This window comes from Hyperolius riggenbachi, chromosome 5 (assembly GCF_040937935.1).
Source record: "Hyperolius riggenbachi isolate aHypRig1 chromosome 5, aHypRig1.pri, whole genome shotgun sequence".
Taxonomy (NCBI): Eukaryota; Metazoa; Chordata; class Amphibia; order Anura; family Hyperoliidae; genus Hyperolius; species Hyperolius riggenbachi.
The window spans coordinates 25,341,841-25,355,053 of record NC_090650.1 but is presented as its reverse complement, the minus strand read 5'-3'; the positions used below and the strand labels follow the sequence as shown (position 1 = coordinate 25,355,053).

Below are 13,213 nucleotides of genomic sequence, written 5' to 3'. Positions count from 1 at the left end.
TATCAAATTCCTTCCACACTTCAGTGTCGCCAAATCTGACAGGCTACTTGATCAAGAAGGGGGGGGGGGGGATTCCCTCACACTACATCTGTTAACCCTGTGTGTGAGAGAGCTCTCAGCACCTGCTTGTGTTCTGCGTCTCTCTAACAGAGCTGTCTGCAGAAAGCAGAGGATGTTTAACAGTTTAGGTTCCTGTTTGAAGATGCTGAAGAGCAAGTGGGGAAATCACCTAAGCATGGCATGTTTAATGTTTCTTGGAAGTTCATCTAAAAACTCTGACCATAAAATAAAATGTTAAAAAAAGAGATTCAGAGGGACTAGAATGAACATGTACATCTAAATGGATGCTGGAGATGTCTTTTACTATTGTAATGCCGTCACTGCACAGAAGTAGGAGAAAATCATGCAACAAAATAGAGACCTGCTCCAGCTGTTTACTTTCACTACTGCACCTGTAAAAATCTTTATGAATTAGCAAAAAATCTAAAATACCGTATGCCGTATTTTAACGACCTGATTTGTTTTCTTTTTAATCGAACAGCCCTTTACGAATTGAAGTCCTAGCCGAAATCGAATAACACCACTAATCTCTAGACACCTGTACTTAGCCAGCTATTGAGGTTTCCAACAGGGCCAGTCCTCCTTCTCATAATTTCTCTAATGTCCAGTTTATTCAAATAAAAAAAAAATCTGAATTTTTAGAAACGGAGAATAATGACATAAACACACCTCTGTATTCCGCTCGTCTATTTTTTGAAATTATAAAGAACAAATAAGTGCAAGTCCAGTAACATACTTCGAAAATGGGGGACTAAAACAGACCATCGTGATCAAAGATTCTGAAACACTGATAGACCCGCTGGCCTCCAACACGACTGACTTTGGCACGCTGGTGGTAAACGTAATAAGACAAATATATTTCTGGGATTGGAATCCGCAACTTGTAATCAACCAACAGACATTGGCCATTTTTTTTTGTAAACAGTGCGTGACATCAGACAAAGCGTGTAACAAAACCAAGCGGCAAAAACAAAACAAAAAGTATGTCCCCAGTGCCAAAGGCCGGAGTGAGCCAGCTCGTGTAACCGTGCCAACGTCTGCCCGAACGCAGCATCCAGCCCCCAAGGGCTGCCTTACTCTACCCCTGGCAGCCCAAGCCTGGCACATACACACCAAGTACACACTGAAGGCAAAACCAAAAACACAAGCACACGACAGTCATCACTGTAGAAGTAAAACTCCTAAGGGCATCCTTCACGGTCTTCTGCCAACGCTTCTGGCAACTTCAAGCGATTCACATTGTGGTAAACGTTAACTTTTGATGTCTTTTTTTGTTTGTTTTGTTTTTCATTCAGCAAATATTTCTGTGTGTAAAAAAAAAAACAAAAACAAAAAACAATAATAATAATAATAATAAAAGTCGTAAGTGTAACAAAATAAGTCCTTGTGCAAAGTAGAAAAGTGTCACTTCATTGTACAAAGTTGCCCCCACAGCAGGCCCACCGAGATTTTTTTATGGATGGGTAGGGGGGCTGCCACGTTGTCATTTGTAACAAAAAGCACTTCAGGCTATGAAAATCTGCACGTCTCGTACAGACCAGCGAGACCCAACAACACACAGGCACTAGGATAGTCAGCGAGGGGCGCTGCTGTGGCAAACTGTCCGCTACGTGTGCTGGAATTTTCTTTTTTGCAGAGTCCTCCGCGGAGGTGTGCCCCACTTCCATCGAGGTGGGGTCTACAGAAATGTGATGGCCGTAAGACTTGAAGGATTTGGATTTGAGTCCAACTCCACTGCTGGCACTGATTGGCGAGGACGTCCCGCGAGTGTGGTCCCTGCCATTCCGGGAGTCAGGAGATTACCGGTCCTTGCGGCGGATCTTGGTCCATGCTACATCCCAGCGCCTCAATGTCATTGCTGATATCAGAGATCATGCGGTCCCACTCGTCCCCTTCTGATGGCACGGACTGGTCATCTGAACCTTCTGCTGCCCCGTTGCCGTTGGTAGTGGAGTTGGAGGCGGTGCTCATAGTCCGTCGGTACCTGCCGAAGCTGTCGGTGATGATGCCGCGTCCATCCTTCACCCCGATCGTTTCCAGAAAGTTCTCGAATGGCTGACTGTCCTTCTCTGGGATAAATGGGCGGAGCCCTGAGTAGAGGGGAAAAAAACAAAGAGTAAGAAATCACTAAAGGTAAACACATCCACAGTACATTAAATAACCACACTCCCTCCCCCCCACCCCCATCAAAAGCTATCAGTTTATGAACAAAGTCTAAAATTAAACAGGGTAAATTCTCAAAACAATCATGCTTAATGTACATTTTAAGCATTAACCTTTAGAACTCAACTTTTAAAGCGGATCCGAGATGAAAAACTAACTATAACAAGTAACTTGTCTATATATCTTATCTAAAGTTTAGATAGTTTACACAGCAAGTCTAGCTGCAAACAGCTTCAAAAGTTTATGATTATATATTCCTGTGATACAATGAGGGCAGCCATGTTCTGTTTGTCACATTGTCAAAGGCTGAGGGCTGGAGATGCTATCAGCTTGCCTGTGTGTAAATTCAGTCCCCTCTCCTCCTCCCCTCTGCAATCAATGGCTAGTAACCTCTTCCTCCTGCCCAGACTGAGCTCCCATAAGCCCTTGCTACAGTGCCAAGGCACAAAAGGAGCTGTGGGCAAGGCTTGTTTAGTTTATAGGGAATTAGATTATTAAAACAAAACAGGTATTTGGCTTGAGGAATGCCCTATAAACTATATGAAAGGAACACAATTATGCAATGAGTAAAAGTTTATCTCGGATCCACTTTAAGGGCAACTGAAGTGATAGGGATATGGAGCCATATTTATTTCCTTTTAAGTAATACCAGTTGCCAGGCTATCGTGCTGATCCTCTGCCTCTAATACTTTTAGCCATATACCCTGAACAAGCATGCTTGGTTCTGGTGTCATTCAGACCATACTGCAGCCAAATAGGCCAGCAGGGCTGCCAGGAAACTGGTATTGTTTAAAATGAAAGAAATAGGACGGCCTCAATATCCCTCTGGTTAAAGTTGTCCTTTAACCTCCCTGGCATTCAATTGCTGCTGAATTTCTGTGAATAAAGTAGTTTAATTAATTGTCATGAAAGGTTTGCCTGCAACTTACCAAAATGTGTCAAGCAACGGTCTGGTATGCATTTTGTGTGTAATAAAAGTTTCAAACGCAAAATTATGTAAAAAAAATAAATGTAAATGTAGTTTTCCCTTTCTGCTAGGCCACCATTTTTGTACACTAAGCTTTTTGTCAGAAAACTTGCAGTTTTTTGCATGCATTTTTCCACAATAAAATTCGCACTTGTGTATGCATTTTTGCATGCAGGTTTCAAAAGCATGCGAAAATTTGCAAACAAAACGCGAATGTTAGTGTGAAAAAACACATGCGAAAAACTAGAACTCTGCCATACAATTTTCTGTAAGATTTCCTGTAATTAGATTATGTTCTGTAAAGTACTGGTAGAGACTGGTCATGATCTCTGGTGCATTGTCTTCTGGTTATCTCCTGCTGAGTAGAACAATGCCTAATTGCTCGGCAGATAGATGGTTAGATAGATAATTTCCAACATGTTGGCAATGATCTATCTGGCAGGTAAATCTAATGCTGGGCATACACGGATGGATTGCTTCTTATCAATCGAGCTGCCGATGGCTCGATTGATATTTTCCGACGTGGCCGATACCGCGCCGGATCGATACTGCGCTCGATCCCCGCGGGCGGACAATGGGACAAAAACGAGTGGAAGATAAGAAGCGACCGCGGGGACTAGCAGGAATCGATCCGGGCGCACGCGGGGACATGCCGGGATCGAGCCAGCGGATCGATTCGGTGCATAATTGCATCCATGTATGCCCAGCATAACAGAAAATCTTCCAGAAAATTGTATGGTGTGTACTAGGCATTAGAACTGCTGGACAAGCCTGACTCGTCCAGACCGTTTTCAGCTAGGTTTCCCTGGACGAGTCAGGTTCGTGTACGGAGAATTATGTGCATTGCACTGACCATCAGTGAGGGTCCTTGCATACAAAGTCCGTTGCGGTGCGTGGCAATGGACAAAGTCATTGCAATGCATGCTATGCAATCACATACCTATGGGGTGCGGTGTGGCGGGTTCTAATGGACAACATGCTGTGTGTTAAAGCGGGAGTGTCGCCATAAAAATCAAATTTCAACAGCAACTGGTCTGAGTGTATTAAGTGATAAAGATGCTAATCCTGCATTCAAAACTTTCAAAACTTTTTCTGATGATGTGGAGTTATCACAGCACTGGCCCTTTAGTAGTCAGTGCCAAACCGTTGCATTCTGGGGGTTCTTTTTATCTAGAATATATTCCTCCTCATCCATATATTTCCCTGCCTAGCTGCTTATCTGAAACACGATCCCCTGCTCACTTGTGTTTACAAGCAAGGCTGAGGTGACTCAGCGATTGGAGAAGAAAAAAAGTAAAGGGCAGAAATGACATCAGGTTTTAGCCTGAACTGTGGGCAAAACACGTGGCCCCCACCAGGAAGAGAATTCTCTTCATTTACTATATAAAATTCACTGAAATCAAAACATGGACAGTACAATACATGTGTTATGTAAGTAGATGAAGTATTTATCTACTTATATATGTGGTTTTTTTCCCTGGCATAGTATGGCTGATCCTACTGCTTTAACAAGGCAACGCGTGCGTTTTCAGTTGGAGTAAGACCTCTTCCTTAAAGAGACTCCGTAACAAAAATTGCATCCTGTTTTTTATCATCCTACAAGTTCCAAAAGCTATTCTAAGGTGTTCTGGCTTACTGCAGCACGTTCTACTATCACCATCTCTGTAATAAAATCAACTTATCTCTCTCTTGTCAGACTTGTCAGCCTGTGTCTGGAAGGCTGCCAAGTTCTTCAGTGTTGTGGTTCTGTGATGCATCTCCCCCCTCCAGGCCCCTCTCTGCACACTGCTGTGTGTTATTTAGATTAGTGCAGCTTCTCTCTGCTCTATTATCTTTTACAAGCTGGATAAATCCTCCTCTGAGCTGGCTGGGCTTTCACATACTGAGGAATTACATACGGGCAGAGCTGTCTGCACTCTGCAGGAAGAAACAGCCTGACACTTCAGTGGAAGATAGCTGCAGGGGGAAAGAAACACACAAATGATCTCTTGAGATACAAAAGGAAGGCTGTATACAGGCTGCTTGTGTATGGATGTATTTTCTATGTGTGGACATGCTGTACATCAACCTACTTCCTGTTTTAGTGGCCATTTTGTTTGTTTATAAACAAACGTTTTAAAACTGTTTTTAACCACTTTTAATGCGGCGAGGAGCGGCGAAATTGTGACAGAGGGTAATAGGAGATGTCCCCTAACGCACTGGTAGGTTTACTTTTGTGCGATTTTAACAATACAGATTCTCTTTAAACCCTCAGACTGTATGCTGCATACAACATAGCAAAATGATCACAGCGCTATGTAGTCAGTGTGAATGGGCCCCTATGGATAGGTACAGAGCTGCACAGTGGGTTTTTGAGTTTTTAAAGTGTACCAGAGATGAAGCACCCTCATGTATTTTACCATATATATCAGTGGGAACATTAGAGAAAACACCTGCCCTGCTCTCTGTTTCATCCTTTACTGCTCAGCCTGCTCGTTTCCGCCCTAATAAAATCCCCGACTGAGCATTCAGTCTGGCTTTGCTCAGGAATAATTATAGCCGAGTCTGTCTTCTCTGATGTCTTTTCAAGCCCAAGCTTGCCCCCTTCTGGCTCTGCTTTCCTATTCTGTATACTGCAACATCACAGAGAGCTGTGATGAGATGGAAGGAGCTGCTGGTGCCGAGGGAGCTATGCCTGTATCTGCTAATGTAAGGGTTTATCTATATTTGTTAGTCATAAGAGGTTTTTAGAAATGGTGATTTCATTTTGCACACAGCCCACTAAATAGTATGCTTTTCTGATGAACTGTGTTTTGCAAGGATTTTTAGTAAACACAAAAAACGGCACTCCAGAGCAGTGAAAATACCAGGTATAGCATTTATTTTGTAAAATCTATCAGAGGATGTGTTTATTTTGTGCCAAATTGTTAATCTCTGGTTTCTTTTAAGTTCAGTTTTAAAGGTTAAAGAGAAACTCAGACCAAGAATTAAACTTCATCCCAATCAGTAGCCGATACCCCTTTTACATGAGAAATCTATTCCTTTTCACAATCAGACCATCAGGGGGCGCTGTTAGACTGATATTGTGGTGAAACCCCTCCGACAAGAAGCTCTGAGTACCGAGGTACTTCTGGCAGTTTCCTGTCTGTGAACCTTGTTGCATTGTGGGAAATAGCTGTTTACAGCGGTTTCCAACTGCCAAAACAGCAAGCAGCAGCTACATCACTTGCCAGCAGTAAAAGTGTCACCATGTAATAAATGTCAGAATATAAATCAGGGATTTAAAAGATTTTACAATGGGCAAACACTGACTAAATCATTTACACATAATTATTGTAAAAATGAACCACTTTTTTATTACATTATTTTCACTGGAGTTCCTCTTTAAAGGACAATTGAAGCGAGAGGGATATGGAGGCTGCCATCTTTATTTCTTGTTAAGCAATACCAATTGCCTGGCAGCCCCGCTGATCTATTTGGCTGCAATAGTGTCTGAATCAGACCAGAAACAAGCATGCAGCTAATCTGTTAGATCGGACAATAATGTCAGAAACACCTGGTCTGCTGCATGCTTGTTCAGGGATGGTCTATGGCTGAAAGTATTAGAGGCAGAGGATCAGCAGGACAGCCAGGCAACTGGTATAGCTTAAAAGATAAGTAATATGACAGCCTCCATATAGCTCTCGCAGATGTCCTTTAAAGTGAACCAGAGACGAAGCGTCCTCATGTATTTTACCATATATATCAGTGGAAACAGAGAAAACACCTACCCTGCTTTCGGTTTCATTCTTCACTGTTCAGATTGCTTCTAATCAGCCCTGATGAAATCCCCGACTGAGCATTCAGTCTGGCTTTGCTATGACTCAGCTATAATGATTGCAGAGCAGAGCCACAAGGGGGCAGGCTTGGGCTTAAAAAGAGCACAGAAGACAGACTCCGCTATAAAGATTCCTGAACAAAGCCAAACTGAATGCTCAGTCGGGGATTTTATCTGGGCTGCTAAGAATCAATCTGAACAGTAAATAATGAAACAGAAAGCATGGTAGGTGTTTTCTCTAATGTTCCCACTGATGTATATGGTAAATACATAAGGGTGCTTCGTCTCTGGTTCCCTTTAAAAAGGTACGTACTGACATAAAACTTCTAAGGACCGTTTGTTGTCGGATGTCTGTACAGTCTTCTGAGTCCCACGCAGCAATTAATCAGCATTTCTACTGACTGCATTGTCCTTTCCCTGCCCCCTTTACAGGACAGTGTGCAGAGTATGAACACTCCCTGCCTGGCAGGAGACTATTTGCTGAAATGATCACTTTGTACATTGCAGAGCCAGGAGTTCTCTTTGTTGCACTGTAACCTCCTTACCCAATAGCAGAAACTTCCGGCTGTCCCCGTAGAGCTGGCGGAGATTGATGCAGAACTCGTGGATAGAGGCGCCATTCCGGTACTCATGGAGAAGCATGGCGAACTGCCGGATCTCTTCTGAGGACAGCTTGGTCCGCAGCTGGAAACCGAAAACATGCAAATATTAAAGAGGTGCTGTCATTAGATATAGCGGAATGCTGGTTTCCACATCAGTAGCACCTGCTATATCTATTTATTGCTGTATATTGGTATGTAGCACCACCCTCCCAGTTGGAGGGCGGGGCTAAATACCAATTCTGTTCAGCAATCCGGAATTCTTCTCGGAAAGCATTCTAGGAGACCAGGTATATTTTTTACTGGATGCGGAACATTCAGTAAACATTCTGCAGTGATGCACCTGACAGCATTAAAGCCACCAGCGATAAATTCCAGGATGTAAATCATGGAGAGTAAAGTTTTTACAAAAAAAGACAAACAATGACTTAATTTATAAATTACTATTGTACAAAAAAAACAACAACAAAAAAACAACTTATTAATGATGTTATTTTCACTACAGTTCCTGTTTAAGGCTATGCTGTTTATTAACTAAGGCTGGAGAACACTGGACAGAATAAATGATGCAGCATGTTTTTTTTTAGATGCGTGAATAGAGACGATTGTCTAAAGCCGCATCTACACGCGTAGATGCGGCTCCGATCCTCTTCCGCGTACCCGCTCGCACGCCGGATTCGATTCCCCGCCGGCGCCGCTTATCTTCTGCTCGATTCCCTGCCATTGTCCCCTCGCGGGGAGCGAGCAGGGAATCGGCGGTGCGGAGATCCGTCCTGTCGGATCTTATCCGGCTCGATTGATAAGGAACATCGGAGCCGCATCTACGCGTGTAGATGCGGCTTTAAGGGAGCCACACACTATACAATCTATCTATATACATATAATAGAGTAAGTGCCTCAACCTTCAAGCAAGAAGACGTACTTTGCATGAGAAAATTTATGCGTGCTCAAACACCAAGTTTAAGGCCTCTTTTCCACGGACTGTTGAGCTGTGTGCTCAGCAAGCAGTTATAGAAAAAAAAACAGGAACGTCAGTCCCATGACAGGAGAGGGGCCGTCAGTCCCATGACAGGAGAGGGGCCGTCAGTCCCATGACAGGAGAGGGGCCGTCAGTCCCATGACAGGAGAGGGGCCGTCAGTCCCATGACAGGAGAGGGGCCGTCAGTCCCATGACAGGAGAGGGGCCGTCAGTCCCATGACAGGAGAGGGACCGTCAGTCCCATGACAGGAGAGGGACCGTCAGTCCCATGACAGGAGAGGGACCGTCAGTCCCATGACAGGAGAGGGACCGTCAGTCCCATGACAGGAGAGGGAGAGTCAGTCACATGGCAGGAGAGGGAGAGTCAGTCACATGGCAGGAGAGGGAATGTCAGCTTACGGTCATCATGTAGTCCTGCAGCAGCTCTGCCGCCGTGGTGCTCAGCTCACTGTCACTGGCCGTCTTGTTATGGGGCGGAGAATTACCATCAGTGTCTGGGGAGTCCTGGAAAGAGCTAAAGAGGAGAAAAAACACCAGCGTAAAGCTACTGCAGTAGAATAATATGTTACAAGAACTAAAAGCAACAAGCGAAGGTAATATTTAAGAAGATGTGCACAATGCAGTATTTCACAAAGTGAGGATGCCCAACAGCAGTGGCATCTGTTATAGGACACGGATAAAGGTTACAATGTAAAGGATATTTTGGCCCAGAGTAAAAGGGATATGGGAAATTATGCAATAAGGAAGGGGAAGCAGCAGGTTGCTCCCTGTATGCACAGAACTGTCCCTGCACATCTCCTTTCATTGCTATTAGATTAAAGGGAACCTGAAGTGAGAGGGACATGGAGGCTGACATTAAACAATGCACATTGCCTGGCTGTCCTGCTGATCCTCTGCCTCTAATAATTTTTAGATACAGACCCTGAACAAGCATGCAGATCAGATGCACTGAGCGAAGTCTCACTGGATTAGCTGCACGCTTGTTTCAGGTATGTGCCAGGCAACTGGTATTGGGAATAAATATGGCAGCCTCTATATCCCTCTCTAGGTGTACTTTAACTCTTTGTAGCCAGCACTGCAGTCACAGCTCAACAGAGATCCCTGTCCCTACTTAGAAGTAAGCTTTGTTCACAATGCAAAACACAATCGCTACACACCTACGATTTTGCAATGCGATTTTCAGAGTGCTTTTTAAAGGAATGTATGTTTTTGCACATTCCTTTAAAGAGAGCCGTGTTGAGAGGGATATGGAGGCTGCCATATTTATTTTCTTTTAAACGATGCAGGTTGTCTGGTTGTCCTCCTGATCCTCTGCCTCTAATGAGCGATGCCGTGTCTGCGCCGCCCCTGTGCAGTAAGCTGCTTGTACACGAAGGCTCTGTGCCACTACATGACTGCCATGGCAGAGATTGCAGATAAGCTCATTTGAAAGCACAGGATGTTAACAATATGTCTGCTTTCATAAAATCATACATTCCTAGTAGTTCGGGTCACCCTGAGCTGCTTGGTTACTCAGTTCATAAAATCAGAACGTAGACACACTGCAGATTAATTGCAGGATTTGTATCAGCTGTAACATAGAAATGTTTTTCTTTCAAGGTTATTATGCTGTTGCTTATCTTTTAGAGCAGAGAGGAAGTTCTGAGTGCAGGTCCGCTTTAAAAAAAATGTGACTTTTGGTAAAATTTTCAGACAGGAAGAGGTGCGCTTGCTGTGATGTTCCCTTTTAGCATCCCTCCCATTTTCTCCTCTTAAAGGACAACCAAGGTTATGTGTGACATGATGAGAAAGACATGTATGCAGATGGAAAAGCACACAAATAAATATGCCATGTTCCTTTTTTCTCTGTGCCTGAAAGAGTTAAACATCAGGTATGTAAGTGACAGTTTCTGTCTGGGTCAGACTATAGCATAACCCTAACTGATAAGTAATTACAGCCATAGAACACTTTCCTGTCAGTAAATGGCTTCCTGGAGCAAGAAAGCGATAAAAAGGGTCAACAATTCATAGATTTGAGCTATGGCATACTTCAGTGAAGGTGACATTGAGCAGAGACATTTAAAAAAAAACAACTTAAAAACTAGATTTAGATATAAAATAAAACTGTGGGATATCTAAAAAAAAAGTCATTTTTAGGAGAAGGAGGACAGATACAATTGTTTTTCTCAGAAGTTTATTTTCACCTCGGGTGTCCTTTAAGGGGAGTGTATGGGGTGGGGAAGAGGAGTGAATGGGAGGGTGATAGGCGGGGACATTGCAGCCCCCAGGTCTTTGGACATTTGCCTGTTTGGATCATTTTTTGCTTATCACTAACGGTAACGCATTTCCAGCTGAAACGTCTCTGTGCCCAACCATCGACCAGCAGCTGAATTTAGAGTTCATGAAATTCCTTCATCAGGAAGAGAACTTACAAAGCTCCAGCTTCCAGCTCGTACGATTCCTTCACCTCCACCTTGTTGGAAGAGTCGTCTGAAACAGAAAGAGAAAAGGCTGCTCAATCCTCCGAGGATTTATCAGCAAGAATCAAAGCCTGAAACTGTATTCAATCAGACGCCACTGTCGTCACTTTCAGTCACCCTGTCAGTGTCAGCGGCGTTCATAAACCAACACTGCAGGATAAGGGCCCGTTTCCACTAACATGAATCTGCATGCATATTTCTGCATGCAGATTCGCATGACAATACAAGTCAATGGGCCTGTTTCCAGTCCCAAAAAAAATCTGCGCGCGCAAGGCTGTGTAGAAAAAAAAGCTGCACAGCAGAGCCATCAGAATTCACACGCCGCACGCATACTGTGTCATTCGCACGTAATGTAATGAATAGGAAATCCGCCTGCGTTTTTGCCATGCGGATTACAATGCGAATTTGCGTGCATTTTCACCTAAAACGCAATTTAAAAAAAAAAAAAAAAGCCCACAGGCACTGACATGGTTAAAAACGCACTTTTGATAAATATGTGAATTTGCATATGAATTCGCATTAAAATTTGCTAGCATGAGGTAACACAGTTCTATGTAGAGTTCACTGTGACCGTGAACCAGATCCCAGGCACATTTTTAATGTCTATTTTTTATTATTATTTTTTTTGTATAATGATGATTAATAAAAAGTTTTGTATTACTATTGGAGTTTTGATTTGATGTTCGGTCTGGACATAATCCTCCACATTGGTATCTCATATACCGTATTTTTCGGTCTATAAGACGCTCCTGACCAGAAGACACACCTAGGTTTAGAAGACAAAAACCAGGGGAAAAAAAAATATACTAAACCTGGTGCATCCATGGTGAAGAGACATCTTGTGGATTATGTCCCCTTTGTACCTCATGCCCCCTTGTACCTCATGCCCCCTTGTGTTCTCCTCTGTCCCCCATGTGTCCTCATCTATGCCACTTTGTGTCCCATGTCCTCCGTTTTTTCCCCCTGTCCTCCTCTGCATGGGCACAGTACAGGGAGTCCCTGACATTGCGGCAGGTTGGAGGTTCGTATTGGGAGGCGTTCACAAGTCAGGAACTCCCTGCATTTGGACTATAAGACGCAGTGACTTTTTTCTCCACTTTTGGGGGAGAAAAAGTCCACAAAATACAGTATTTGTTTTTTGTTCAGATCAAAATGGATGTCGGGGATGCCTTTTGCTCTTGTACACGGTCACAGGAAAGAAGCAGCAACTTGCAAAGGAACGACTCATGTCTTAGGCAGCCCACCTGAAGAACCATCACACCTCCGGCCAGAAGAGGAAGATCATCACCGTAGAAGAAGAACACAGCTTACTGCCGAGACCTCCACAGACTTCAACGTTTTACCAGTGAATTGAAGCATTGTTTTTCGGTAAATTACCTATCTATAACCGCATATGTTAAAAAAAATCTTATTGATTTTGGGGGGAAAAAAAAAAGTCTACAATACCGAATGCAGTATTTTATCGACCTATTTTTTTCCGAAACTGTTCTTAGTGAATTGAAGCCAATATGGCAGACAGGTGACAGTAACACAAGATGGCGGAGAGGCATACGTAAAGAATGGAAGATTCGCAGTACGGTTGAGGATTGTAGGAGAGTGCTGAGTTTCCACTATACATACCGCTGTGTAAGGACAGATGGCGGGTGGGTGTGGAGGCACCATCGAATATGGCGCGGTCCAAGAAGTCGATGGTGGATTCGGTGTAGACTATCTGAAAGACTTGGCCTAGGAGGGTGCACAGCTCCTCTGCAGCAGCCTTGGGGGGGGGGGGGGGGAGGAAAGAAACACCAGACATGTATGAGCAATACAAGCCAGCAAACAACTTTTACAGACAGAGGCCCATATTCAATTAACCTTTCCTCCCGAGGTTTCCTACTAGGCGATATTTTCACACGTAAATAAAATGCCTTTGAAGGCACCAGCAAGCAAGGAAATACTCAGAATAATTTTGACAAGGACAATAATTTACTAGGGACAGACTAAAGATGGCCACACATGATACAATAAAATGATCCGATTTTATGGCAATTCGATAAAAAGGATCGGAACGCCCGAAAAAAAAATGTAATTTTTTTTTTCATTCGACTGAAAAAAAATCAGATCAGATTTCCCGTTTTATTCGATTTTTATCGATCTGGAATGCTGGAAATTTTTCTTCAATTTGTCTAAAGAGTGTATGGTGTATGTTAT

The 13,213-nt window shown here is 43.4% G+C and overlaps 1 protein-coding gene across 2 annotated transcripts in view; it reads right to left on the bottom strand.

Moving 5' to 3' along the window:
• Positions 1–732: 732 nt before the first annotated feature.
• Positions 733–13,213, bottom strand: part of CCM2 (CCM2 scaffold protein) — a 50,837-nt gene continuing 38,356 nt past the window's right edge. For both annotated transcript variants that reach the window (XM_068235199.1, XM_068235200.1), the window contains exons 7-11: positions 12,644–12,779; positions 10,976–11,033; positions 8,964–9,078; positions 7,532–7,670; positions 733–2,150 (exon numbers count right to left, since the gene is read on the bottom strand). In XM_068235199.1, coding sequence (XP_068091300.1) covers positions 1,852–2,150; positions 7,532–7,670; positions 8,964–9,078; positions 10,976–11,033; positions 12,644–12,779 — 747 coding nt within the window. In that variant the 3' untranslated portion in view covers positions 733–1,851. The remainder of the gene's footprint in view (positions 2,151–7,531; positions 7,671–8,963; positions 9,079–10,975; positions 11,034–12,643; positions 12,780–13,213) is intronic.